Source organism: Stegostoma tigrinum, chromosome 23 (genome assembly GCF_030684315.1).
Source record: "Stegostoma tigrinum isolate sSteTig4 chromosome 23, sSteTig4.hap1, whole genome shotgun sequence".
NCBI classification, from domain to species: Eukaryota; Metazoa; Chordata; class Chondrichthyes; order Orectolobiformes; family Stegostomatidae; genus Stegostoma; species Stegostoma tigrinum.
This window is the reverse complement of record NC_081376.1, coordinates 54,810,947-54,837,189: the sequence shown is the minus strand read 5'-3', so window position 1 is coordinate 54,837,189 and position 26,243 is coordinate 54,810,947. Positions and strand designations below refer to the sequence as shown.

Below are 26,243 nucleotides of genomic sequence, written 5' to 3'. Positions count from 1 at the left end.
TTGGAAGCCTGTATTTTCAGGATCATGCGAGTATTTGATGCCTGTATTTCAGGATCCTGCGTGTATTGGAAGCCTGTGTGAAGGGTTTGGGTTTGGGTTAGGTTTCTGGGGGAGGGTTGGCCGGCTCGCAGCGTCTGGGCAGCGGCTGATGCCCGAGGCGCTGCTCGTGAGGCGTCACCGAGAGAGTGACGGAGCTGAGAGAAAGCCCGCGGCTTCAGGAACAGGAGGAGAAGGAGCGTCACTTACCGGACACATACACACACCGGGAGCGGCGGCGGCGACATGCAGTTGGAGAAACCCAGCCCATCGAGGAGCAAGACTGGCGGTGAGTGAGGGAGTGAATGAGTTAGTGAGGGGCCATGGCGGCTCCCGCGCTCGAGCCGCAGAAGGTTCTGGATTGCTGCCGCCTAACGGCTGTCCCGGCCCGGCCCGGGGTCTCGGCGCCGCTGGAAGGCAGCAGCGGCTTTAACATCCCGGGGCACTCCGCTCAACACCTCTCCTTGGGAGCGCCGGGGGGGTGGGGGGTCCGTCCCAGGGAGCTGTATTCCTAAAACAACCGGCAAAAATAATTTTAACCTCACCGTCAAACTGTCTATTATCAATAAGTAGCTGCACCGACTCCACTTCCTGTCTTATCTCATTAAATTCAGCTTTTCCCTAGTTTTAGAACTGTTTTTACTGGTCGTCGGGCTGTTCGATCTTCAGTCTATAATGATACTGCCTCGGTTTACTTTTAAAGAACAGGAAGGAAGTTAAATCAGTGAAAAGGCAGATTTTTGTGGTTGGTGATGATGAACAGCTCACCGATACTTGTTCAGAGTTTCGGGCGAGTTTTACACTGGAACATGCTCAGAGTCAAAACACAGCAACACCCTACTCCGGCAAACACTCAATAAAAACCGAACGAACTGCAGATAACTGTAAATCAGCAACCAAAACAGAAGTTGCTGGAAAAGCTCAGTAGGTCTGGCAGTATCCGTGAAGGAAAAAATCCGAGTTAACGTTTCAGGTCCAATGACCCCTCCTCAGAACTCTGTTTTTGATCCGAGTTAGGGGATCTGGAACTGGAGTGAATCAGATTATTCAATTTGTTCCCATGCTGAAAGTGACATTAAATGTCTTATTTCATGCTAAATCTACGCAGAAAGTGAAATAAAGAAATGGAATAAAACGTGTGATTGAAACACGAACATTTTTCTCCTAAATCTCTGAAAATGACACTTTTACTAATGTTAATTTTCAGTGCCAAGTTTGGAAGTAAATAAAACTTAATATGGTGATGAAATTTTACTTAGACAGGAACAGACCAGCTTAAACACGTTTTGACATGTTCAGAGTTTATCTGTTGTTTAATTACTGCAAAATCATGTCCCTTTGAGAATTACATGTTGAGTGTCTCAGCATGACTTTTACGGTGAACTTGGAGATGTGGAGCAACTTTTAACACAAGTACGACGGCAAAAAGTTTTCTACATTACTGAGGTTGGTTGGCTCGTCGAGCTGTTTTGTTCTGCAGACGTTTTGTTACCATGCTACATAACATCCTCAGTGCAACCTCTGATGAAGCTTTGTGCATGAAAATTTTTACCATGTGCCTACTGACTCTAAATGCACTATTCAGTCTTTTAAAATGAGTAAATTTCCTCCACGCTGTCTCCATCAAACACCCCCAGGACAGGCACAGCACGAGGATAGATACAGAGTTAAGCGCTCTCTCTCTACTCCTTTAACCAAGAAGTAAATGGCATGTATATTCCCCTCCACACCATCCCCATCAAACACTCTTGGGATAGGGCAAGTACAAAGTGAACTTTCCTCGAATCGTTTGATCTCAAAGTAGCCTAAAAACAAAAGCCCCCTCAGCTCTGCTCCCTTCAACCCCTCCCAGGACAGGGACAATAAGGGGTTAAAATACAGAGGAAAATTCTCTCTACTCGTTCAAACTGAAAATGAAGTTCCTCTCACACCGACCCCGTGAATCATTTCTAAGCAGGGGCAGTAGGGCTTAAAATAAAAGTTCCCTTGGTTCTTTCAGGGAGTCCAAAATGATAATAGGGGAAAATAAAACAGCTCCTGATGGGACACCATAGCAGAACCAAAACACAAATTCAAAAAGTTGAATGGAAACTTATACAACAGAACAGAAACTTATTAACTTAAAACATGATTTTAGAGGCTGATGATACACTCAAGTCCCTGCGCTACCCATTGGTTTTGAAAGGCCTCAATTGTGCCAGTGAGCACCATGTGCTTCCTCTCCAGGGACACTTGAGCACAGACATAACCACAAAAGAGGGGCAGACAGTCTGGAATGACAAGCCCCTCTGCTGCCTGGACCTGTTAATAGCCTTCTTGGCCAGGCCCAGGAGTAGAGTTATGAGAAGGCCTTCAGACTTATCCGCCCCTCCCTGCACAAAAAACCATGGGGTCGGTGTGAGAGGAACTTCATTTTCAGTTTGAACGAGTAGAGAAAATTTTCCTCTGTATTTTAGCCCCTTATTGTCCCTGTCCTGGGAGGGATTGAAGGGGGCAGAGCTGAGGGGGCTTTTGTTTTTAGGCTACTTTGAGATCAAATGATTAGAGGAAAGTTCACTTTGTACTTGCCCTATCCCAAGAGTGTTTGATGGGGATGGTGTGGAGGGGAATATACATGCCATTTACTTCTTGGTTAAAGGAGTAGAGAGAGAGCTTAACTCTGTACCTATCCTCGTGCTGTGCCTGTCCTGGGGGTGTTTGATGGAGACAGCGTGGAGGAAATTTACTCATTTTAAAAGACTGAATAGTGCATTTAGAGTGTGCAGCTGAAGCGGACCCAAAATTTAGACAGCAGTCCCTTCAATAAACTGAAAGGGGGCTGGAAATGGACACACTCAACATGTACTTGGAAAACCACCTCCTCCAGATCACAGAATGTGTACATGGTCTGGCACCCCATGAATTTATTCAGACTACAGTTGCACGGGACCATTGAGTGCAGCACTCTCCACTGTAGATCCCTGATGTAAGAAGGGAGGACCCCTTTAATAGAGGACACTCCAGTGGGGATCTTCGCTACTGGAAGGCAAAATGGCATGCAGAGGTATGTCTGAGTGAAGGCGTAGCAGTGGTGTGTGTGCAGCATCAGCCTGTACAAATAACACCTCTATGTTTGAAGGGGCACTGGAAGGATTTCCTTGAGACTGCTCAGATTGTCGGGCACTGTGTCATGACAGAGAGCCCATCGTGCGAAGCGAGTGTCAAGTTACAGAAAGAAAGGGGTCAGTTCATCTGGAAGCCCACCACATGTCTGAGCCACCTCGATTATTTTTGTTTCCCCCCCGCCGACCTCGTTACATGAGATGTCGGAGTTGAGCACCTTGTCTGTAAGTCTGTGGATGGCTCTGATCGCAAACTGGCTGCTGACCAATGCCCTCTTGACCAACTGCAGTAGTGTCGCCCAGACAGTTCCTCCACCATCCAGCATGCCTTGACTCTGTTTGCCAGTATCCTGTGCTCTCTCCTGTCTTGGTCAGCATAACCCACACTGGGGAAAGAACTTGTTCCTGAGCAGCTGCTCCCTTTGGAGAGCTGCCACTTCTGTAGGGGAAGAGCTCTGAACCAACAATGCCCCCTACTTTGATCCAGCCCAATTAAAAGACAGGCAATTCCTGGAAAAAGATCAGAGAGCGGGATCACTATGTAAACAGGAGCTGCATGTCATAGTTGAAGCCAAATGCCTGTAAGAAGTATTTCATCAGAGCGCATCACCTTTGGGAAAGCTGAACATAATGGTATCATTGGGTCTGAAGGTGGAAAATTGCAAACTGGATGTGGAGGCATACCAGCACCTGACCCAATGTTGCCTTTTGTTCCAGAAAAACTTGACAAGCTTTTTCTGGATGTTTATGACAAATTCCAAAATGGAACCAAAGTGACCAGCTGGAATCACAACATGACAGTGATTAGTTGGTTTATGACTGACACTTGCGTCCTTTAAGGCAACACTTGGAGCAGTCCTGTCCAGTGCCCTAGGAGAACAGTCACCTTTGTTTCCAACTCTTGCCAGTTCGCTGGCCAGAATTCCTCTACGGGACACCAGAGCTCCTCTGGCAGGGGTCTGTCTGCCACGGACTGTCTAGAAGTTATGCACGTTTACGCCAATTGATCCTCATGGAGGATGCCATAGAGTAGGCCACCTGGCATTCACCCATCCTCTGCAAGGCAGCTGAGTAGTTCAGAGACAGTAAGATCTGCAGATGCTGGAGTCAGTGTGGAGTTGGAGGAACACAGCAGGCCAGGCAGCATCAGGAGCAGGAAAGTTGACGAGTCAAAATACAGAAGGGAGATAGAGGGTTTGGTGATATGGTGCAATGAAAACAATCTCTCTCAAAGTTGGCAGAACTAAAGAACTGATCATCGACTTCAGAAGGAAAAGAGAACACGTCCCCATTTACATCAATAGAATTGAGCTTTAGACAGTGAACAGCATCAAGTTCCTTAGGGTAATGATAATAGACAACTTGTCCTGGACTTCCCATGTAGATGTGACAGTCAAGAAGGCACAACAACATCTCCTGTTCCTCAGGCGGTTCGTGAAAGCATATTGTTTGAGTGCATAACAGCATGGTATGGCAACTGCCCCGCCCAGGACCGTAAGAAACTGCAGAAGGTGATGTGCATGGCCCGTACCATCGTGGAAGCCAACCGTCTATCCATGGACTCTATTTACACAGCTCGCTGCCGCAGAAAAGTGGCCAACATAATCAAAGACCCATTGCACCCAAGTAATGACCTCCTACAACTTCTTCCGTCAGGCAGAAGATATAGAAGCCTGAAAACATGCACGAGCAGATTCAGGAACAGCTTCTTGCTGGCTTTTATCAGACTGTTGAAAAGAGTCTAGCCTCAAATAATGTAACCTGTCTGCCTCTAAGACTTTTTGATCTGTACATTCTTTGCTTGCTGTGATCTGCCTGTACTGCTCCTAATCAAAGCTTGATCATAATGAATGGCAGAGCAAGCTTGAAGGAACAAATGGCCTACTCCTTCTATTTTCTATGTTTCTAAAATGGTTAACACCATCTAGGACCAGGCAGCCTACTTAATTGGCACCCCATCTACCAACTTCAGCAGTCACTTGCTTATCCACTGATGCTCAGTAGCAGCAGTGCACCCCATATACAAGATGTAATATAAAAATTCACCAAGGCTCCTTAGACAGTACCTTCTAAAACCGTGGCCGCTACTACCCAGAAAGTCAAGGGCAGCGATACATGGGATCAACACAACCCACCATTTTCCCACCAAATCACGCACAATCTTGACTCGGAAGTGTATCAGTGTTTCCTCACTGTTGATTGGTCAAAGTTCCAGAACTCTCTGGATGGTATACCTGCACCTGCACCACATGGGCTGCTGCAGTTCGAGAAAGTTGCTCAGTGCCACCTTCTCAGAGACAGTGATGATCAGTGAATGCTGGCATACAGAACAATGCTGATATCCCCTTGACAAATATGAAAAGAAAATCCGGTAAGCATTATTGGAAATGCACATTGCAAGCTTAGCCAAGTCAGATGCTCTCTATGCTATGTTTCTTCTTCCCCTCTAATCTCCTCAGCCATGTGATGAAATAGCTTACTGATAGTCAGAAACAAAAACCAGAAAAAATCATCCCAACTGTTCACATCTGTGGTAAGAAAGCAAAGTTAACATTTCAGGTACAGTGGCCCTTCTTCAGAACCCTGACTCGAGCTGGATTTTCAGCTTTTCCAGGTTTTTTTGTTTTGCTGGTATTTTGTAAGCTCACTGACAGGTGAGATGCAAAAGGACTGTCAACTCTGGTGAAATGTGCCTCTGAATGAAGGGAATGTTTTAGAAGTTTTCTTAAACTGCTTAATATTTGTGTATGTTGGATTCTTTGAACCTGGAATTGGCAAGTTTTCTGTGGCAAACTTGAGCATCCAACATTAAAGCAACCTTTACAATCTTTAATAAGAATAAAATCTACTTAACTGGTGTTTCACTTTGAACAAATAACTCATTGGCATTACTAAATTGTCTTTTTGATTTTTAAAATTTATTTCCTAATGTGTTTTGTTTTACCTTCATTGCAGGCTTCTTCCTTTCTCTCAACCCACTCTTACATGAATTGCCCAGTTATCAGTCGCTAATTCGAAGGACTTCAGCTGGTAAAGGTTCAACCAAACGCAGAAACACGGCCCCCAGCTATTTGTTTACTTCACTAACTCACAGAAGAACTGGTTCAGATGAGTTAGAACAGAACATTGGGCCATTACGAGAAATGCCTGTTAGCATTGAAGAGAAGAAGCGAATCAGGTTAGACTGTCTATATTGTTGCATGGAACGCATTGTTTTTGAATATTGATGAAGCACTAATTAGTTAATGGACATGCTGTTAGTTGATGCACTGAAGTGAAGCATAATAGAGAAGGTGGGACAAGAAGGATACCCTTTAAGACCATAAGACATAGGAATGGAAGTGAGGCCATTCGGCTCATCAAGCCCACTCCGCCGTTTAAATCATGGCTGATGGGCATTTCAACTCCGCTTTCCTGCACTATCCCCGTAGCCTTTGATTCCTTCTGAGATCAAGAATTTGTCGTTCTCTGCCTTGAAGGTGTCCAACGTCCCGGCCTCCACTGCACTCCATGGCAATGAATTCCACAAGACCACCACTCTCTGGCTGAAGAAATGTCGTCTCATTTCAGTTTTAAATTTACCCCCTGTAATTTTAAGGCTGTGCCCACGGGTCCTAGTCTCCCCGCCTAACGGAAACGACTTCCTAGCGCCACCCCTTCTAAACCATACATTATCTTGTAAGTTTCTATTAGATCTCCCTTCAACCTTCCAAACTCTAATGAGTACAATCCCAGGATCCTTAGCCGTTCATCATACGTTAATCCTACCATTCCAGGGATCATCCGTGTGAATCTCCGCTGGACACGCTCCGGGGCTAGTATGTCCTTCCTGAGGTGTGGGACACAGTATTCTAAATGGGGCCTAACTAGAGCTTTATAAAGCCTCAGAAGCACATCGCTGCTTTTATATTCCAACCCTCTTGAGATAAACAACAACATTACATTCGCTTTCTTAATTACGGACTCTACGTGCAAGTTGACCTTTAGAGAATCCTGGACCAACACTCCCAGATCCCTTTGTACTTCTGCTTTGCAAATTTTCTCACCATTTAGAAAATAGTCCATGCCTGTATTCTTTTTTCCAAAGTGCAAAACCTCACATTTACTCACATTGAATTTCATCAGCCATTTCCTGGACCACTCTCCTAAACTATCTAAATCTTTCTGCAGCTTCCCCACCTCTTCAGTACTACCTGCCTGTCCACCTATCTTTGTATCATCGGCGAACTTCGCCAGAATGCCCCCAGTCCCTTCGTCCAGATCATTAATGTAAAAGGTGAACAGCTGCGGCTCCAACACTGAACCCTGCGGGACACCACTTGTCACCGGTTGCCGTTCCGAAAAAAAGCCTTTCATCCCAACTCTCTGCCTTCTGTCAGACAGCCAATCCTCAATCCAAGCCAGTAGCTCACCTTGAACACCATGGGCCCTCCCCTTGCTCAGCAGCCTCCCGTGAGGCACCATATCGAAGGCCATTTTGGAAGTCTAGATAGATAACATAGATGAAAAACTGTTCCCCATCCAAAACCCTGGTGTAAGGGGAGCCCCAGTCAATACAGGGAAGTTAAAATCACCCACCACAACATTTCTGATATTTTGAGATAACAAGGTGTAGAGTTAGATGAATACAGCAAGCCAAGAAGCATCAGAGTTCCTACTAGGCAGTTCCTACTATTCCTGATATTTTCATATCTTTCCAGAATCTACATATTTCTTCCTGTATCTTCCTCTGCACCTAAACTGGAAGGGCACTAATATCCTGGCAATGGGGTTTGATAGTGCCATGTAAGAGGGTCTAAACTAGTAAGATGGGAACCAGAGCAGCAGATCAAAGAGTCATAGAACTGTACAGCATGGAAACAGATCCTTTGGTCCAGCCCGTCTATGCTGACCAGATAGCCTAAATAAATCTAGTCCCGTTTGCCAGTATATAGCCCATATCCCTCTAACCCCTTCCTATTCAAATACCCATCCAGATATCTTTCAAATATTGTAATTGTACCAACCTCCACCACTTCCTCTGGGAGTTCATTCCATACACACATCACTCTCTGCATGAAAATGTTGCTTCTTAGGCCTCTTTTAAATCTTTCCCCTCTCACCTTAAGTTTATGCCGTCTAGATTGGGACTCTCATACCCCTGGCCTCACACCTTGGTTATTCACCCTATCCATGTCTTTCATGATTTTATAAACTTCCATAAGGTCATCCCTGAGCCTCCGACACTCCAGAGAAAATAGCCCCAGCCTGTTCAGCATCTCCCTGTAGCTTAAACCCTCCAACCTTGGCATAGCATTATCCTTGTAAATCTTTTCTGAACTCTTTCAAGTATCACAACATCCTTCTGCTAGCAGATCAGTAAGTATAGAGCCCGGGGAAGACCTACAGACTAAGGCAAATATTCCTAACAGAAAGAGCAGTCAGGAGGAGGTTCCTGTGCTCAGTGGAACTGGAAGCTTGGACTGTATTTGCCTCAATGCAAGAAGTGTAACAGGCAAGATGGATGAACTTGGAGCCTGGATTATGCATGCAATTATGCAGTTGCTATCGCAAAAACATGGTTGAAAGAGGGAAAGGATTGGCAGTTTAATGTTCTGTGATATTGATGTGTTAGATAGACAGAGGAGGTAGCAAAAGAGGTGGAGGAGTCGCATTCGTGAATTTTGAGAAGATTTGTAGCTCAGGTTGAGGCTCTGGATGTGAGTTTGCTCGCTGAGCTGGAAGGTTCGTCTTCAGACGTTTCGTCACTTGTTTTTATTTGAAACAACATACTTTATTCAAAGAATGTACAAAAAATAAAACATTTATATACCTACCCAGTCCTGCAAGCCACTCCGGGTTACCCAGGGGGTACGTACACCAACTAAAGGAAGAAAACAAACAAAGAAGAAAAGAAACAAAGCAAAGAAAATACCCCGGCAGTCGTCACCCCACACAGTCCCAGTTGGCCCCCTGTCCAGTTAGGGAAGGTGCCAGCTGGGCCTAGTTACCAGATAGGGCCCTTTTTTCTATTCTGGACAGGGGTTTCATACAGTGGTCTTTCCCCACCGCGCCTTGGCAACGGCTGCCCCAAGCTTTAGCGCATCCCTCAGCACGTAGTCCTGGACCTTGGAGTGCACCAGTCTGCAACACTCGGTCGGGGTCAGTTCTTTCAGCTGGAAGACCAGCAAGTTGCGGCAGACCAAAGAGCGTCTTTCACCGCATTGATGGTCCTCCAAGCGCAGTTGATGTTGGTCTCGGTGTGCGTCCTGGGAAACAGCCCGTAGTGCACGGAGTCCCGTGTCACGGAGCTGCTCGGGATGAACCTCGACAAATACCACGGCATCCCCCTCCAGACCTCCTGCGCATAGGCACACTCCAGAAGGGGTGATCAACAGTCTCGTCGCCCCCGCAGCTGCCACGAGAACAGCGTGTGGTGGCGCAGAGATTCCGGGCGTGCATAAAGGATCTTACTGGCAGAGCCTCTCTCACCGCCAGCCAAGCAATGTCCTTGTGCTTGTTTGAAAGTTCTGGCGATGAGGCATTCTGCCAAACGACTTTGGCAGTCTGTGTGGGGAACCACATGACGGGATCCACCCTCTCCTTTTCCCGAAGGGTCTTGAGGATACTACGTGCTGACCACTGCCTGACGGCCTTGTGGTCAAAGGTATTTCGTTTCAAAAATTTCTCCACGAAGGACAGGTGGTACGGGACGGTCCAACTACTCGGAGTGTTCCGCGCCAGCGAGGTCAGGCCCATCCTTCGCAACACCGGGGATAGGTAGAACCTCAGTAAGTAGTGACACTTGGTGTTTGCATACTGAGGATCTACGCACAGCTTGATGCAGCCACACACAAAGGTAGCCATCAGGGCGAAGGTGGCGTTCGGTACATCCTTTCCCCTGTTTTCCAGGTCTTTGTACATGGTGTCTCTGCGGACCTGGTCCATCCTCGACCCCCAAATGAAGTGGAAGATCACCCGGGTGACCACAGCAGCGCAGGTCCAGGGAATAGGCCAGGCCTGCGCCACATACAACAGTACCGAAAGCCCCTCGCACCTGACAACCAGGTTCTTACCTGCGATGGAGAGGGACCGGAGAGTCCACCTGCCCAGCTTCTGCTTCAGTTTGGTGATACGCTCCTCCCAAGTCTTAGTGCATGCCCCAGCTCCACCAAACCAAACACCCAGCACCTTCAGGTAGTCTGTCCTGACGGTGAAGGGGATGAAGGAACAGTCATCCCAGTTCCCGAAGAACATGGCCTCGCTCTTGCCCTATTGACTTTGGCACCCAAGGCCAGTTCAAACTGGCTGCAGATGTCCAACACCGACCAACGATCGGTGCAGAAGACGACGACGTCGTCCATGTACAGGGAGGTCTTGACCTGAAGGCCTCCGCTGCCTGGGATAGTCACGCCCTTCAGGCTCACGTCTTTCCTGATGGATGTGGCGAAGGGCTCCATACAGCACACAAACAAGGCAGGAGAGAGCGGGCAGCCCTGCCTGACTCCAGATCTTACGGGAAAACTGTCCGATTCCCACCCGTTGATTGAGACTGCGCTAACGACGTTGGTGTAGAGCAGCTGGATCCAATTGCAGATGCCCTCCCCGAACCCCAATTTGGAGAGGACGTCCCTCATGTAAGCATGAGAGACCCTGTCGAAGGCCTTCTCCTGGTCCAGGCTGATGAGGCAGGTGTCCATCCTCCTGTCTTGCACATAGGTGATCGTATCCCTGATGAGCGCGAGGCCCTCAACGATCTTCCTGCCCGGCACAGCACAGGTTCGGTCAGGGTGAATCACCGACTCCAGGACAGACCTGACCCGGTTGGCTATGACCTTGACCAGGATTTTGTAGTCCACGTTCAATAATGAAATGGGATGCCAATTCTTAATTTCTTCCCTCTCCCCCTTCCTCTTGTAAATGAGGGTGATGATGCCCCTCCTCATGGACTTGCTCATTTCCCCTGCCCGAAGCGCACTATCGTACACCTCCAGCAGGTCCTGGCCGACCAGGTCCCACAGAGCGGAATACACCTCGACCAGTAAGCCGTCGCTCCCGGGAGTCTTATTCCTCTCCAAGGACTTGAGGGCTCTGGTCAGCTCGTCCAGGGATATCGGCCGGTCCAGCCACTCCCTTGTGCCGTCGTCCAAGACCTCCTTTGCCAGAAACTCCCCATATGCCCTGCGTTCTACCATGACATCCAGGAATGGGAGCTGTTCGTTCTTTTCTTATTTCCCAGTGAATTTGATGCAGGTGAGAGTGTTGCTTATAAGTTTGTGTGTCTCTTCTAGTTTAGACCGTTTGATGACAAAAGTGTCGGCCATTTATTGGAGCCATAGTTTAGGTTGGATCTGCGGAAGGGCTATGCTTTCAAGTCTCCGCATCACCGCTTCTGCTATTAGTCAGTTGTGGCTGGGAACTCTGTCCCATTAGTATAATTGTGGTTGTAGTTGAATCCATGTATTACAACAGCTTTCTCTGTGTCTGTTAATTTCCTGTCTGAGTGGTTTCTTACCCAAGTGTCAGATCTTTGGTTGTCATTTTGATGGGTTAGTTTGGCTAGTTTTTCTTGCAGGATCTGTCGTTTCTTGGTTCTTGTTATTTATTGACTGATGTTAACTGGCCCTTTCTAAGTCTGTTGTCTACTCTAGGTTGGTTGTGTCTAGGAATAGGGTTTGTTGGTGCATAATTTCCCTGTCATATCTGTGGAGCCATTTATGTGCGTCATTAATCATTACCTTTACTATTTTGCGGCCGTTGTGTTCTGCTGTCCCATGCTGTCCTATGGGCTGTTGATGGGGGTTTGTATCTAACACTGTACGGTAATAGCAGAAGTGGTGATGCAGAGAGTCAAATGGAATCAGAGGGAAAACTCTCTCAACATGTTGGAGTCAAATCTGGCACATGGGAACTTAGTTGCGGTTGTTGGAGGCGAGTCATTTCAGCTCCAGCATGTCTCTGCAAGAGTTCCTCACGGTAATGTCCCAGACCAAAACATCATCTACTGCTTCATCAATGACCTTTCCTCCATTTTAAGGTCAGAAATAGGGATATTCACTGATTACATAATGTTCAGCACCATTCATGACTTCTTAGGTTCTGAAGCAGCCCTTGTTCAAATGCACTGCAGAAATTCACCAAAGATCCTTAACATAGCACTTTCCAAACCTGTAACCACTTCCATCTAGAAGGATAGGGGCTGCAGATAGATGGTTCCCCACACATCTGGCTTGGAAATATATTGCCATTCCTTCCGTGTCACTGGGTCAAAATCCTGGAATTCCCTGCGTAACGACATTGTGGGTCATGTGGACTGCAGCAGTTCAAGAAGGCAGCACACCATCAGCTTACCAAAAATGAATAGGGACAGGCAATAAATGCTGGCCAGTCAGTGATGTTCACATCTTACAAATTAATAGAAAAAAAACATGCTATTTCTGAGCCAGCTGAAATTGTAAGTATCTATAGTTATAGATTAAAAGAGTGATTCATAAGCAGGATGAACTGCCAGAGGAAGTGGTGGATGTGGGTACAGTTACAACATTTAAAAGACATTTGGATAAGTACATGAATAGGAAAGGTTTGGAGGGATATGAGCCAAATGCAGGCAAGTGGGACTGGTTTGTTTTGGGAACGTGGTTGGCATGGACTAGTTTTACCAAAGTGTCTGTTTCCATGCTGTATGACTCTATTGTGGCCTCTTATTTTTGTGTGGCTTTGTGTCCTGCAATGTGCTCCTGATCAGGAATCTAGGAGTTGTTTACAAGTGTTTTTGATTAGACCTGGAAACAAGTTACAAAGACAATGAAAGAAAAACACAAAACCTTCTTCCTAGCAGCAGCTGCTTGTTCTCTGCAGTAAAAAAAACTCCTTTTGCACTTGAATAAAGTCAGTTGCCATCCTTGAAGTAGTTGCTGTGAACTGTGACTTTTGAAAGAACAGATGTTCTCCAAGTGAGCAAGCCAATCTGTACTTATCACAAGCCAGTGGAAGCATCCAGATAAAGACAACTAAACAAGAGATCTGACCAGCTCATGAAGGATTATGTCAGCATCAGAACGAGAAAGCAAAGACCATTGAACTGACTTACCGTTTTTGTTTATCTCTGCCCATAGTCCGTTTTCTCTCTTTGTTTGTTTATGGGTACTATGGGGTGTTTATAAGGAGATTAGAGTTTTAGTGATTCGCATTATATGCCAATGTCAGTATTTGTGTATTTGCAACTAAAGTCTAATTACTTGTAATACAGAATCGTTCTTCACTAGTGCTGAAATCTGTACTAATACAGCTTATTGTCCAGGAATTGTTGTGTTGATTATATGGAGAGTCTTGTCGTACTAATTAGATGTTTAAGCTTTTGTTGTCGTTCCTTTGCTAATTTATGTGATAGGGTTCCTGGGAGAGCCACAATTGGTCTGAGGAGTATGTCAGACTTGTGGACCTTGAGCAGTCCGTTGAATCTTGGAGTGTTGTTGCCTTCTGGTTTCATCCTTTTTAATTCTGTTTTCGTTATCTGTCTTGTTTTGTGTAGGCTCTGTGGTGTATTGGCTATTCTGTTTGTTAGCTATAGTATGCGGTCCCACGCCATCTATTGATAGGTTTGCATATCTGCAAATAGTTCTTTGGCTTTTTGTACATAGTCCGTTTTGTTCATTACCACAGTCATTCTGTCTTTATCAGCAGGAACAATGATGTTTTTATCCTTTTTGAGGTTCTTCAGGGCATCCATTTCCTCTTTGTTAAGTGTGTTTGTTTATGTTCCCCTTGTCAGTAGGGGCAAATGGTCTGTCAGATCGTTCGTTGTGTTTCTTCATGTAGTCAATTGTTTCTGAGTGTGGATTCTAATGCTGCTAGGAAGTCCGTTTTCTCAGCATCTCTGTGGTTGTAGTTCAGTCCTTTGATTTGTACTGAAGATAATAGGAACTGCAGATGCTGGAGAATCCGAGACAACAAGGTGTAGAGCTGGATGAACACAGCAGGCCAAGCAGCATTTTCGGAGCAGGAAAGCTGATGTTTTGGGCCCTGAAAGGGTCTAGGCCCGAAATGTCAGCTTTCCTGCTCCGAAAATGCTGCTTGGCCTGCTGTGTTCATTCAGCACAACACCTTGTCTTTGATTAGTACTGTTTTTTTCTGTATCTGTGAGCACACATCGCATATGAATCTCTGCTTTCTGTCCACAGATGCAGCCAGACCTACTGAGCTTTTCCAGCAATTTCTGTTTTTGTTTTCTCACCACAAAGATGCAGGTTGCAATGTGTTTCAGGTGTAGACCATCCGATTTGTAGATGTCCCATCTTCCCCAAAAAACAGTACTAGTGATCCAGGAGTTTAAAACCATCCTTCTTACATCAACACTTTAAACACTCATTCATCTGTCCTATTTTCCTATTTCTAAACTTGCTAGCACGTGGCACCGGGAGTAATCCAGAGATTATAGATGTTGAGTTCCTGCTTTTTAATCAACTGCCTAACTCTCTCAATTCTTGATGCAAGATCTCAGTACTTACTTTGTTCATATCATTCCTAAAGAGAGAGCTCAGAAGAGCCAGGAGGAGACATGAGAAGTTGTTGGCGGACAGGATCAGGGTAAACCCTAAGGCTTTCTATAGGTATTTAAGGAATAAAAGAATGACGAAAGTAAGATTAGGTTAATCAAGGATAGTAGTGGGAAGTTGTTTGTGGAGTCAGAGGAGATAGGGGAAGCACTAAATGAATATTTTTCAACAGTATTCACTCTAGCAAATGACAATGTTGTCGAAGAGAATACTGAGATACAGGCAACTAGACGAGATGGGATTGAGGTTCACAAGGAAGAGGTATTAGAAATCCTACAGAGTGTGAAGATAGATAAGTCCCCTGGGCTGGATGGGATTTATCCTAGGATCCTCTGGGAAGCCAGGGAGGAGATTGCCGAACCTTTGGCATTGATCTTTAACTCGTCATTGTCTACAGGAATAGTGCCAGACGACTGGAGGATAGCAAATGTGGTTCCCCTGTTCAAGAAGGGGAGTAGAGACAACTCTGGTAATTATAGACCTGTGAGCCTTACCTCAGTTGTTGGTTAAGTGTTGGAAATGTTGTAAGGGATAGGAATTATAACCATCGAGAAAAGAATAAATTGATTAGGGATAGTCAGCACGGTTTTGTTCAGGGAAGATCGTGCCTCACAAACCTTATTGAGTTCTTTGAGAAGGTGACCAAACAGGTAGATGAGAGTAAACCGGTTGATGTGGTGTATATGGATTTCAGCAAGGTGTTCGATAAGGTTCCCCACAGTAGGCTATTGTACAAAATGCAGAGGCATGGAATTGTGGGAGATATAGCAGTTTGGATCAGAAATTGACTTGCTGAAAGAAAACAGAGGGTGGTAGTTGATGGGAAATGTTCATCCTGGAGACCAGTTACTAGTGGTGTACTGCAAGGGTCGGTGTTGGGTCCACTGCTGTTTGTCATTTTTATAAATGACTTGGATGAGGGCGTTGAAGGATGGGTTAGTACATTTGCAGGTGACACTAAGGTCGATGGAGTTGTGGATAGTGACGAAGTATGCTGTAGGTTGCAGAGAGACATAGATAAGTTGCAGAGCTGGGCTGAGAGGTGGCAAATGGAGTTTAATGCAGACAAGTGTGAGGTGATTCACTTTGGTAGGAGTAACCGGAAGGCAAAGTACTGGGCTAATGGTAATAGACAATGACGAGTTAAAGATCAATGCCAAAGGTTCGGCAATCTCCTCCCTGGCTTCCCAGAGGATCCTAGGATAAATCCCATCCAGCCCAGGGGACTTATCTATCTTCACACTTCTTGGTAGTGCAGATGAGCAGAGAGATCTCGGTGCCCATGTACACAGATCCTTGAAAGTTGCCACCCAGGTTGACAGGGCTGTTAAGAAGGCATACAGTGTTTTAGCTTTTATTAATAGAGGGATTGAGTTCCGGAACCAAGAGGTTATGCTGCAGCTGTACAAAACTCTGGTGTGGCCGCACTTGGAGTATTGTGTACAGTTCTGGTCACCGCATTATAAGAAGGATGTGGAAGCTTTGGAAAGGGTGCAGAGGAGATTTACTAGGATGTTGCCTGGTATGGAGGGAAGGTCTTACGAGGAAAGGCTGAGGGACTTAAGGCTGTTTTCATGAGAGAGAAGAAGGTTGAGGGTGACTTAATTGAAACATATAAAATAATCAGAGGGTTAGATAGGGTGGATAGGGAGAGCCTTTTTCCTAGGATGGTGACGGCAAGCACGAGGGGGCATAGCTTCAAATTGACGGGTGAAAGATCTCGGACAGATGTCAGAGGTGATTTCTTTACTCGGAGAGTAGTAAGGGAATGGAACGCTTTGCCTGCAACGGTAGTAGATTTGCCAACTTTAGGTACATTTAAGTCGTCATTGGATAAGCATATGGACGTACATGGAATAGTGTAGGTTAGATGGGCTGGAGATCGGTATGACAGGTCGGCACGACATCGAGGGCTGAAGGGCCTGTACTGTGCTGTAATGTTCTATGTTCTATGTTCTATTGTACCAGTATGCACCATGACCTCTAAATCATCACCCTCCCCTTTCAGGATGTCTTGCAACCATTCAGTGATGTTCTTGACCCTGGTATCAGGGAGGCAACATACCAACTTGGAGTGACGCTGCAGAAAAGTCTGCTCTCCTGACTAAAGAATTGCCATGGATTCAGAATTGGCTTGCTCATTGAAGACAGAGGGTATTGTTGGTTGACTGTTTTTCAGGCTGGGGTAACATGACCTCTGCTGTTTGTGATACATGTAAATGACTTGGATGAAAATGTAGATGGGTAGGTTAGTAGGTTTATAGACATTGCAAAGATTGGTGGAGTTGTGGATTGCGTGGAAGGTTGTCAAAGGATACAGCAGGATATAGATCAGTTGCAGATATTGGCAGAGAAATCGACAATAGGTACTGGAGTAGGCTATTCAGCCCTTCGAGCCAGCACCACCATTCATTATGATCATGGCTGATCATCCACAGTCAGTGTCCTGCTTCTGCCTTAACCCCATAACCCTTGATTCCACTATCTTTAAGAGCTCTATCCATCTCTTTCTTACAAGTATCCAGAGACTTGGCCTCCACTGCCTTCTGGGGCAGAACATTCCATATATCCACCACTCTCTGGGTGAAGAAGTTTTTCCTCAACGCTGTTCTAAATGGCCTACCCCTTATTATGACAGATGGAGTTTAATCCAGGTAAGTGTGAGGTACTGCACTTTGCATGATCAAATGTTAAGAAAAAGTATACAGTTAATGGCAGGACTCTGAACAGCGTTGATGTATGGAAGGATCTTGGGGTTCAAGTCCATAGCTCCCTGAATGTGGCCACACAAGTAGATAGGGTGGTAAAGAAGCTGAAGTGGCATGCTTGCCTCTATTGGTTGGGGATTGAGTACAAAAGTCCGGATGTCATGTTGCACATTTATAAGATTTTGGTGAGGCCACACTTAGAATATTGGGTTCAATTCTTGTTGCCACATTACAGGAAGGATATGTAGGCTTTGGGGAGGGTGCAGAAGAGGTTTACCAGGCTGCTACGTGGATTAAAGGGTAAGAGCTAAAAGAAGAGGCTAGAAAACCTTAGGTGTTTTCCCTTGAACAGCGCAGGCTGAGAGGAGAGTTGAAAAAGTCCTTTAAAATTATGAGATGCATCGAGAGGATTGACGGTCGTCTTCTTTTTCCCGGAGTTGAAATATCTAATGTGAGGGAACATGCATTTATGGTTAGAGGGGGGATGTTCAGGGGAGATGTGAATGGCAAGTTTTTTGCACAGAGAGTTTAAGAGTCTGGAGTGCTGCCAGAAGTAGTGGTGGAGGCAGATATGATAGGAGCATTTAAAAGACTTTTAGATAAGCACATGAATATGCAAGGAATGGAGGGATATGGACCAATGGCAGGCAGAAGGGATTAGTTTTATTTGGCATCATGTTCAGCACAACATTTTGGGCTGAAGGACCTTCTCCTGTGCTGTACAGTTCTATGTTCTATTGATAACTGGATAATGAGAGTCCAGAGGCAGTTAGTGTGAATGGCAAAGCTGGTAGGTGTAGAAAATGCTGGAGGTGTAGAGAAATTGAGGGTTTGGTTGATAAAATGAAGGAAGCATATGACAGGTATAGACAGCTGAGATTGAGTGAATCAGTCGAGCAGTATAAGTGTAGTAGGAGTATGCGCAACTGAAATCAGGAAAGCAAAAATGGGACAAGAGATCTCTTTGGCAAATAGAACATAGAACAGTACAGCACAGAACAGGCCCTTCAGCCCACGATGTTGTGCCGACCATTGATCCTCATGTATGCACCCTCAAATTTCTGTGACCATATGCATGTCCAGCAGTCTCTTAAATGACCCCAATGACCTTGCTTCCACAACTGCTGCTGGCAACGCATTCCATTCTCTGTGTCAAAGAACCCACCTCTGACATCCCCTCTATACTTTCCTCCAACCAGCTTAAAACTATGACCCCTCGTGTTAGCCATTTCTGCCTTGGGAAGTAGTCTCTGGCTATCAACTCTATCTGTGCCTCTCATTATCTTGTATACCTCAATTAGGCCCCCTCTCCTCCTCCTTTTCTCTAATGAAAAAAGCCCGAGCTCAGTCAACCTCTCTTCATAAGATAAGCCCTCCAGTCCAGGCAGCATCCTGGTAAACCTCCTCTGAACCCTCTCCAAAGCATCCACATCTTTCCTATAATAGAGTTGAGGAGAATCAGAGATTCCACATATACATGAGGGTAAAAGAGTGACTAGGGAGATAATAGGGCCTCTTAAAGATCAATAAGGGTGTCTTTGTGTGGAACTGCAGGAGATGCGTGAGATACTAAACAAGTATTTTGCTTCAGTATTCACTGTAGAGAAGGATATAGAAGACTAGAGAACTTGGAAAAATAAACAGTGATATCTTGAAAAGTGTTCACGTAAAATAGGAGCACGGGCTGGAGTCTTAAAACACACAGATGTGGATAAATCCCTGGACCGGAACAGATATATTCCAGAACTTTGTGGGAAGCTAGGGAAGTGATAGCTGTGCGCTTTCCTGAGATATTTGTATCATTGATAGCCACGGATGACTTTCCAGAAAAATGAAAGGTGGCTAATGTGGTGCCAGCATCTAAGAAAGTTGGCAAGGAAATGCCAGGGAGCTATAGACCAGTGAGCCTGATGTCAATGGTGGGTAAGTTGTTGGAGGAGATTTGAGGGATAAGATTTGCATGTATTTGAAAGGAAAGGACTGATTAGGGATATGACTTTGTGCTTGCTAACTTGCTTGCGTTTTTTGAAGAGGTGACAAAGAAGATTGATAAAGGCAGAGTGGTGGACTTCAGCAAGTCATTGACAAGGTTCTGCATGTTAGACTGGTTAGCAACATTAGATCACATGGAATCCAGGGAAAGGTAGCCATTTAAATACAAAATTGGCTTGAAGATAGGAGACAGAGCATGGTTGTGGAAGATTGTTTTTTGGACTGGAGGCCTGTGACCAACGATGTGCCACAATGACTGGTGCTGCGTCCACTGCTTTTTGTCATTTATATAAATGATTTGGATGTGAATATAGGGAATGATTAGTAAATTTGCATATGACACTAATATTGGTGATGCAATGGACAGTGAAGAAGGTTATCTCAGCGTACAACAGGACCTTGTTGGGCCAATGGACCGAGGAGTGGCAGGTGGAGTTTGATTCAGATAAATGTGAGATGTCAGGATTTATACAGTTAATGGAAGTGTTGTGGGGAATGTTGCTGAACCAAGAGGTCTTGGGGTTCAGATTTGAGTTCCTTAGAAGATGAGTCACAAGAGGACAGGGTGGTGAAGAAAGCATTTGGTACACTTAGCTTTATTGGTTAGTGTAGTGTATAGGACTTGGGATGTCATGTACAGGAAATTGGTTAGGCCACTTTTGGAATACTCCATTCACTTCTGGTCTCCTTGCTATAAGAAAGATGTTGTTAAACTTGAAAGGGTTCAGAAAAGATTCACAAGGATGTTGCCAAGGTTGAAGGGTTTGAGCTAGAGGGAGAGACTGAATAGGCTGGGGCCATTTTCCCTGGAGCATCAGAGGCTGTGAGATGACCATACAGAGTTTTTTAAAATCATGAGGGGCATGGATAAGGTGAATAGCCAAGGTTTTTTCCCCCAAGGTAGGGGAGTCTAAAACTATGGAGCTTTGGTTTAAGGTGAGAGGGAAAAGATATAAAAGGGACCAAAGGAGCAACTTTTTCATACAGAGGGTGTGCGTGTATGGAATAAGCTGCTAGAAGAGGCAATGGAGGCTGGTACAATTACAACATTTAAAACACATCTAGATGGGAATAAGAATAGAAAGGGTTTAGAGGAATATGGCCCAAGTGCTGGTAAATGGGACTAAATTAATTTAGGATGTCAATTAGTATGAATGAGTTGGACTGAAGGGTCTGTTTCCATATTCAATGACCTGGTGCCAGAAGCTTGGCTCTGACTGCATTCCTCTGCCTGTTCTTTCCGGACTGTCTGGTGGACAGCCGTCCTCCTCTTTCTTCGAGTTCGATGAGCTGGTGTGTGACTACAACTCCAAATATGTTATTCACTTGGCTTTCAGCCTTGCGGGTCCGCCATGTGTCTCCAACTGCTGTTCAAACTGCAAGACCCTAAGCTCCAGTTTCTGCACTGGGAGCATTTTCTGCACATGTGGTCAACTGGGACTGGCAGTGCCCAGGACTCCCCACATGTTACAAGCTGCACATTCCACTCAGCTGACCTCTCCTGACACCTGCTAAACTTACAATTAACATCTTAGATTAGAATTATTAGTCTTATTTTGTTAAACTTCCCGCTGTATTCCTAAGGTTATGAAAAGGTCAACTGCAACTAAGTTCCTACTGCTCTATATCTATTAGATAAAGGATTAACCAATAATTGTCAGGTGCCAGTACTCACCAGTTTGGAGCTTTTGTCAACTTCTGAAGTTGAGACGTCAACAGGAGTTATACTGAATATTCTCCCGGTGTTCTTGCAGCTTACTGGTTCCTGTGTCCCTCCCTGCCTCCTTGCTGCTATTGTGGGGTTTCCCAATAGCAATTCCAAGCTAAGTGCCCTGTAAAGACTTTCTCTGCACCTTCTCTGTAGCGAGAACATGATATTCTGCATTCTGTTCCAATACCCTAATGTACTTTTATAAGGTATGATTTGTCTGGTTAGCACACAGAACAATAATTTTCACTGTATTTTGGTACATCATAATAAAACAAATCAACCCTCTTGTTGTGATCAGAGATAATGGGAACTGCAGATGCTGGAGAATCCGAGATAACCAAGTGTGGAGCTGGATGAACACAGCAGGCCAAGCAGCATCTCAGGACCACAAAAGCTGACGTTTCGGGCCTAGACCCTTCATCAGAAAAGTAGGACGGGGAGAGGATTCTGAAATAAATAGGGAGAGAGGGGGAGGCGGACCAAAGATGGACAGAGGAGAAGATAGGTGGAGAGGAGAGTATGGGTGGGGAGGTAGGGAGGGGATTGGTCAGTTGGGGCTGACGGACAGGTCAAGGGGACAGGATGAGGTTAGTAGGTAGGAAATGGAGGAGCGGCTTGAGGTGGGAGAAGGGGATAGGTGAGAGGAAGATCAGGTTAGGGAGGCAGGGAGAGCTGGGTTGGTTTTGGGATGCAGTGGGGGGAGGGGAGATTTTGAAGCTGGTGAAATCGACATTGATTCCATTGGGCTGCAGGGTTCCCAAGCGCAGACCCAACCACTCCCCCTCCACCGACCCCCTAATCCGCCTAGCCGAACTTGTCCTCACCCCCAACAACTTCTCTTTCGATTCCTCCCACTTCCTACAGACAAAGGGGGTGGGTCATGGGTACCCACATGGGCCCAAGCTATGCCTGCCTCTTTGTAGGTTATGTGGAACAGTCCCTCTTTCGCACCTACACTGGCCCTATACCTCACCTCTTCCAACGTTACTTTGATGACTGTATCGGTGCTGCCTCGTGCTCTCAAGAGGAGCTTGAACAGTTCATCCACTTCACCAACAACTTCCACCCCAACCTCAAGTTCACCTGGGCCATCTCCAACACATCCCTCACCTTCCTGGGCCCCTCTGTCTCCATCTCAGGTAATGACCTAGAAACCGATGTCCATTTCAAGCCCACCGACTCCCACAGCTACCTGGAATACACCTCCTCCCACCCACCTTCCTGCAAAAATTCTATCCCCTATTCCCAATTCCTTTGCCTCTGCCGTATCTGCTCCCAGGATGAGGCATTCCACTCCTGTACATCCCAGATGTCCTTGTTCTTCAAGAACTGCAACATCCCCCCCCCCCCCCCGCAGTGGTCGAGAACGCCTTCGACCGTGTCTCCCGCATCTCATCCCTCACACCCCGCCCCCGCAATAACCGCCAAAAGAGAATCCCCCTAGTCCTCACATACCACCCCAACAACCTCCGGATACAACGCAACATCCTCCAACACTTCTGCCATCTACAATCCGACCCCACCACTGAAGACATTTTTCCAACCCCACCCTTGTCTACCTTCTGGAGAGACCACTCTCTCTGTGACTCCCTTGTCCGCTCCACACTCCCCTCCAACCCCACCACACCTGGCACTTTCCTCTGCCACTGCAGGAAGTGCTACACTTGCCCCCACATCTCCTCCCTCAACCCCATCCCAGGCCCCAAGATGTCTTTCCACGTCAAGCAGATGTTCACCTGCTCATCCACCAATGTGGTATACTGCATCTGCTGTACCCGGTGTCGCAAACTCTACATTGGGTAAACCAAACGGAGGCTAGGGGACTGCTTAGCAGAACGCCTATGCTCGGTTCGCAATAAACAACTGCGCCTCCCAGTCGTGAACCATTTCAACTCCCCCTCCCATTCCTGAGACGACATGTCCATCCTGGGCCTCCTGCAGTGCCACAATGATGCCACCCTTAGGTTGCAGGAACAGCAACTTGTATTCCGTTTGGGAACCCTGCAGCCCAATGGTATCAATGTGGATTCCACAGCTTCAAAATCTCCCCTCCCCCCACTGCATCCCAAAACCAACCCAGCCCAACCTGTTCTTCCTCTCACCTATCCCCTCCTCCCATCTCAAGCCACACCTCCATTTCCTACCTACTAACCTCATCCCGCCCCCTTGACCTGTCCATCCTCCCCGGACTGACCTATCCCCTCCCTACCTCCCGACCCCTACTCTCCCCTCCACCTATCTTCTCCTCTATCCATCTTTGGTCCGCCTCCCCCTCTCTCCCTATTTATTTCAGAACCCTCTCCCCATCCCCCTTTTCTAATGAAGTGTCTAGGCCCGAAATGTCAGCTTTTGTGCACCTGAGATGCTGCTTGGCCTGCTGTGTTCATCCAGCTTCACACTTTATTATCTCAACCCTCTTGGTCTCTGCTTTGACCCATTGAAGAAAACCAAGACATGCCTTCTAGTTTGGAACAATTTTGAGGTTGGGTAGTTATGTAACTCTGCAGCTTGATATTCTCTCCTTTTGTAACCTAATTTGGAAAGTTGTGAACATTGACGCTGTGATGATTATTAAGATTAGGAACACTTCTTTGTCACTCAGGATTTCTGCACATCTTACAGTTGGAATAGACCTATAAGTTGTTTTTTAGAAATATTTATTAAAAACTTTTGCCAAAAAAATCTCCTTTGAGTTGTTCCTGTTTTTCTGCTGATGGAGTTTCAGTGGAATTATTGCACATGTTGTGTTGACAGCATTTCCAGAGAAATTACTGCTGCAAAAGGGATAGCTATCAGAAAATTCTTGGATTTTAGATCTCAGCAGAGCACTCAAAAGTGAAGGATCAGTATTAAGCCTGGATTAGGCCACAATTAGTGTATGTGGTGGAGTTTCTTTACGTGTTAATGTGTGTCTCATTTTAAAGTTTTATTCTCTCACGTTTTTCAGAGCTAGTCCAGATTATCAAACATACATGTTAACAAAATACGATCAAGGTCGTCTATTTAGAAAAAGGGCAAGATTTATTCAAACTGTCAAGGAGCGTTTATCCAGCCTCTATCTTTGGAAAACAGACATTCATGATATTGAAGGTGAGAGATTTTGAATTGTCATTCAGCTAAACAGTTGAATTGCATGAGTCTGTTTTGATAAAATGTTAACAGCTCATTCTTAAAAATGTTGATTTGTGTTATTTTTTAAAAAAAGGTGGATAGGTGTGAAATGTAAGACTAATTTGTTTTCCTTCTAAGACAAAGGGGACTTCAGTTCATGAAGTGGCTGGGATTTGATTGTCAGGTTGTAATCACATATTTGTTACGAAATACTATGAGATAGATATTTATCATACTGAAGATGAAGCAGGTAATTTATAAAATCTGTATATACAAGTTAGTTTGAAGGTGGTACTGCAGATTAAGAAAGTGATCAGTAATGCACATCAGATCCTGAGCTTTAAGAATAGTAGCTGGAGTACAAAAACAAGTAAGTTACAAGAATATTTGCATAACACTGACTTGATCTCAACTGGCATACTGTGTTGAATCCTGACATTGAACCAAGGGTAGAATGCAAACATTTTAGACAGTGTGCAGAAAAGATTTAACTGAATGTAATTCCTCATCCCTGGAAATCAGGTTAGTGATGTTCTCCTTTTATAAAGAAAATTTCAAGAGGAGATTTTGGTAAATGTTTTCAAAATCAGGAGGAATCCGGAAAGTACTGAAGATCAGAAGAGCCCATTTATGCATATGCACAGATTCCTGAAGGTAAGACAAGTAAAGACTGTTAAGAAGGTGGATCAGATACATTCCTTTAGCTGACACGGGTATACAAGAACAAGGAAGTTATACTGGAACTGTACAAAACAGAGGTTAGGCCATAACTGGAGTGCTGCGTGCATTTCTAGTCACCATATTTTAGGAAGGATGTGACTGCACCAGAGATGGTGGAAATGAAAATCACCAAGATGCTGTTTGGGTTGGAGGGTCTTAGTTATGAGGAAATAGTGCATAGGTTATCGTTGTTTTCCTTGGATTAGCAAAGGTTAAGATAAAGATGTTTAAGATTATGAGGGGCATAGATAGACTGGACAAGAAAACACTGACTCTACAGGTTTTATTTTCTTTATTCATTAACGGGGTCTGGACATCACTGGCTAGGCAGCATTTATTGTCCATCCCCAATTGCCCAGAGGGCAGTTCGGAGTCAACCACATTGCTTTGGGTCTGGAGTCACATGTATGCCAGACCAGGTAAGGATGGAAGTTTCCTTCCTTAAAGGACATTAGTGAACCAGATGGGTTTTGATAATGGATTAATGGTCATCATTAGATTCTTAATTCCAAATTTTATTTTGAATTCAAATCCCACCATTTGCTATGCCGGGATTTGAACCCAGGTTCCCAGAACATTATCTGGATCTTTGGGATAACAGTCCAGTGATAACAGCACTGGGCCTTCACCTCCTCGGTAGAGAAGTTAATCACCAGAGAGCAGATATTTAAGATGTAAGGTAGAAGGCGAAGATGAATTGAGAATTCTTTTCATTCAGAAGATAATAAGAGTCTGGAACTCACTATCTGAAAGGGTGATTGAGTCAAAATCTCTTGTAATATTTAAGCAGTATATAGATGATCACTTGTGTTGCTATAGCCTCCCAGGCTGGGAGCCAAGATCTGGAAAATGGGGTCAGTAGAGTCAGACCTTTGTTGGCAGCTCAGAAATGATGGGCTGAATGGTCCCTGTTTGTGCTGTAAATGTCTGAGTCTGAGTAATAAAGAAGGCTAATGGGATGGTAACCTTTATCATGAGAGGAATTGGACATAAAAGTAAAGACATTATGCTTCTATATTACAGAGCTTGGTAAGACCACTTCTGGAATGCTGGGTGCAGTTTTTGGTCTCCTCATTTAAGGGAGGATGTAAGTGGGATGCAGTTCAGACGAGCTTTACTAGTTTGATATCTGGAATATCTGGAATCTTAATAGAAAAGGTTGGACAAGCTGGGCTTGTTTTCATCAGAGTTTCGAAGACCAATGTGTTATTTGATTGATATTTATAAGATTCTGAGTGATCTTGACAAGGTGAATGTAGAAATGATGTTTACAGTTGTGATGAGTACAGACTAGAAGATGTTGTTTTAAATCAGGGGTTGCTCTTCTAAG

The 26,243-nt window shown here is 45.2% G+C and overlaps 1 protein-coding gene across 4 annotated transcripts in view; it reads left to right on the top strand.

Moving 5' to 3' along the window:
- Window positions 1–120: 120 nt before the first annotated feature.
- The window catches only part of LOC125462435 (transmembrane channel-like protein 7), a 103,148-nt gene continuing 77,025 nt past the window's right edge, over window positions 121–26,243 (top strand). For 3 of the 4 annotated variants that reach the window (XM_059654204.1, XM_059654205.1, XM_059654203.1), the window contains exons 1-3: window positions 121–325; window positions 6,093–6,315; window positions 24,030–24,172. In XM_059654204.1, coding sequence (XP_059510187.1) covers window positions 283–325; window positions 6,093–6,315; window positions 24,030–24,172 — 409 coding nt within the window. In that variant the 5' untranslated portion in view covers window positions 121–282. Of the gene's footprint in view, window positions 326–6,092; window positions 6,316–23,449; window positions 23,565–24,029; window positions 24,173–26,243 lie in introns of those variants that run through there. The other variant, XM_059654206.1, reaches the window with a different exon arrangement.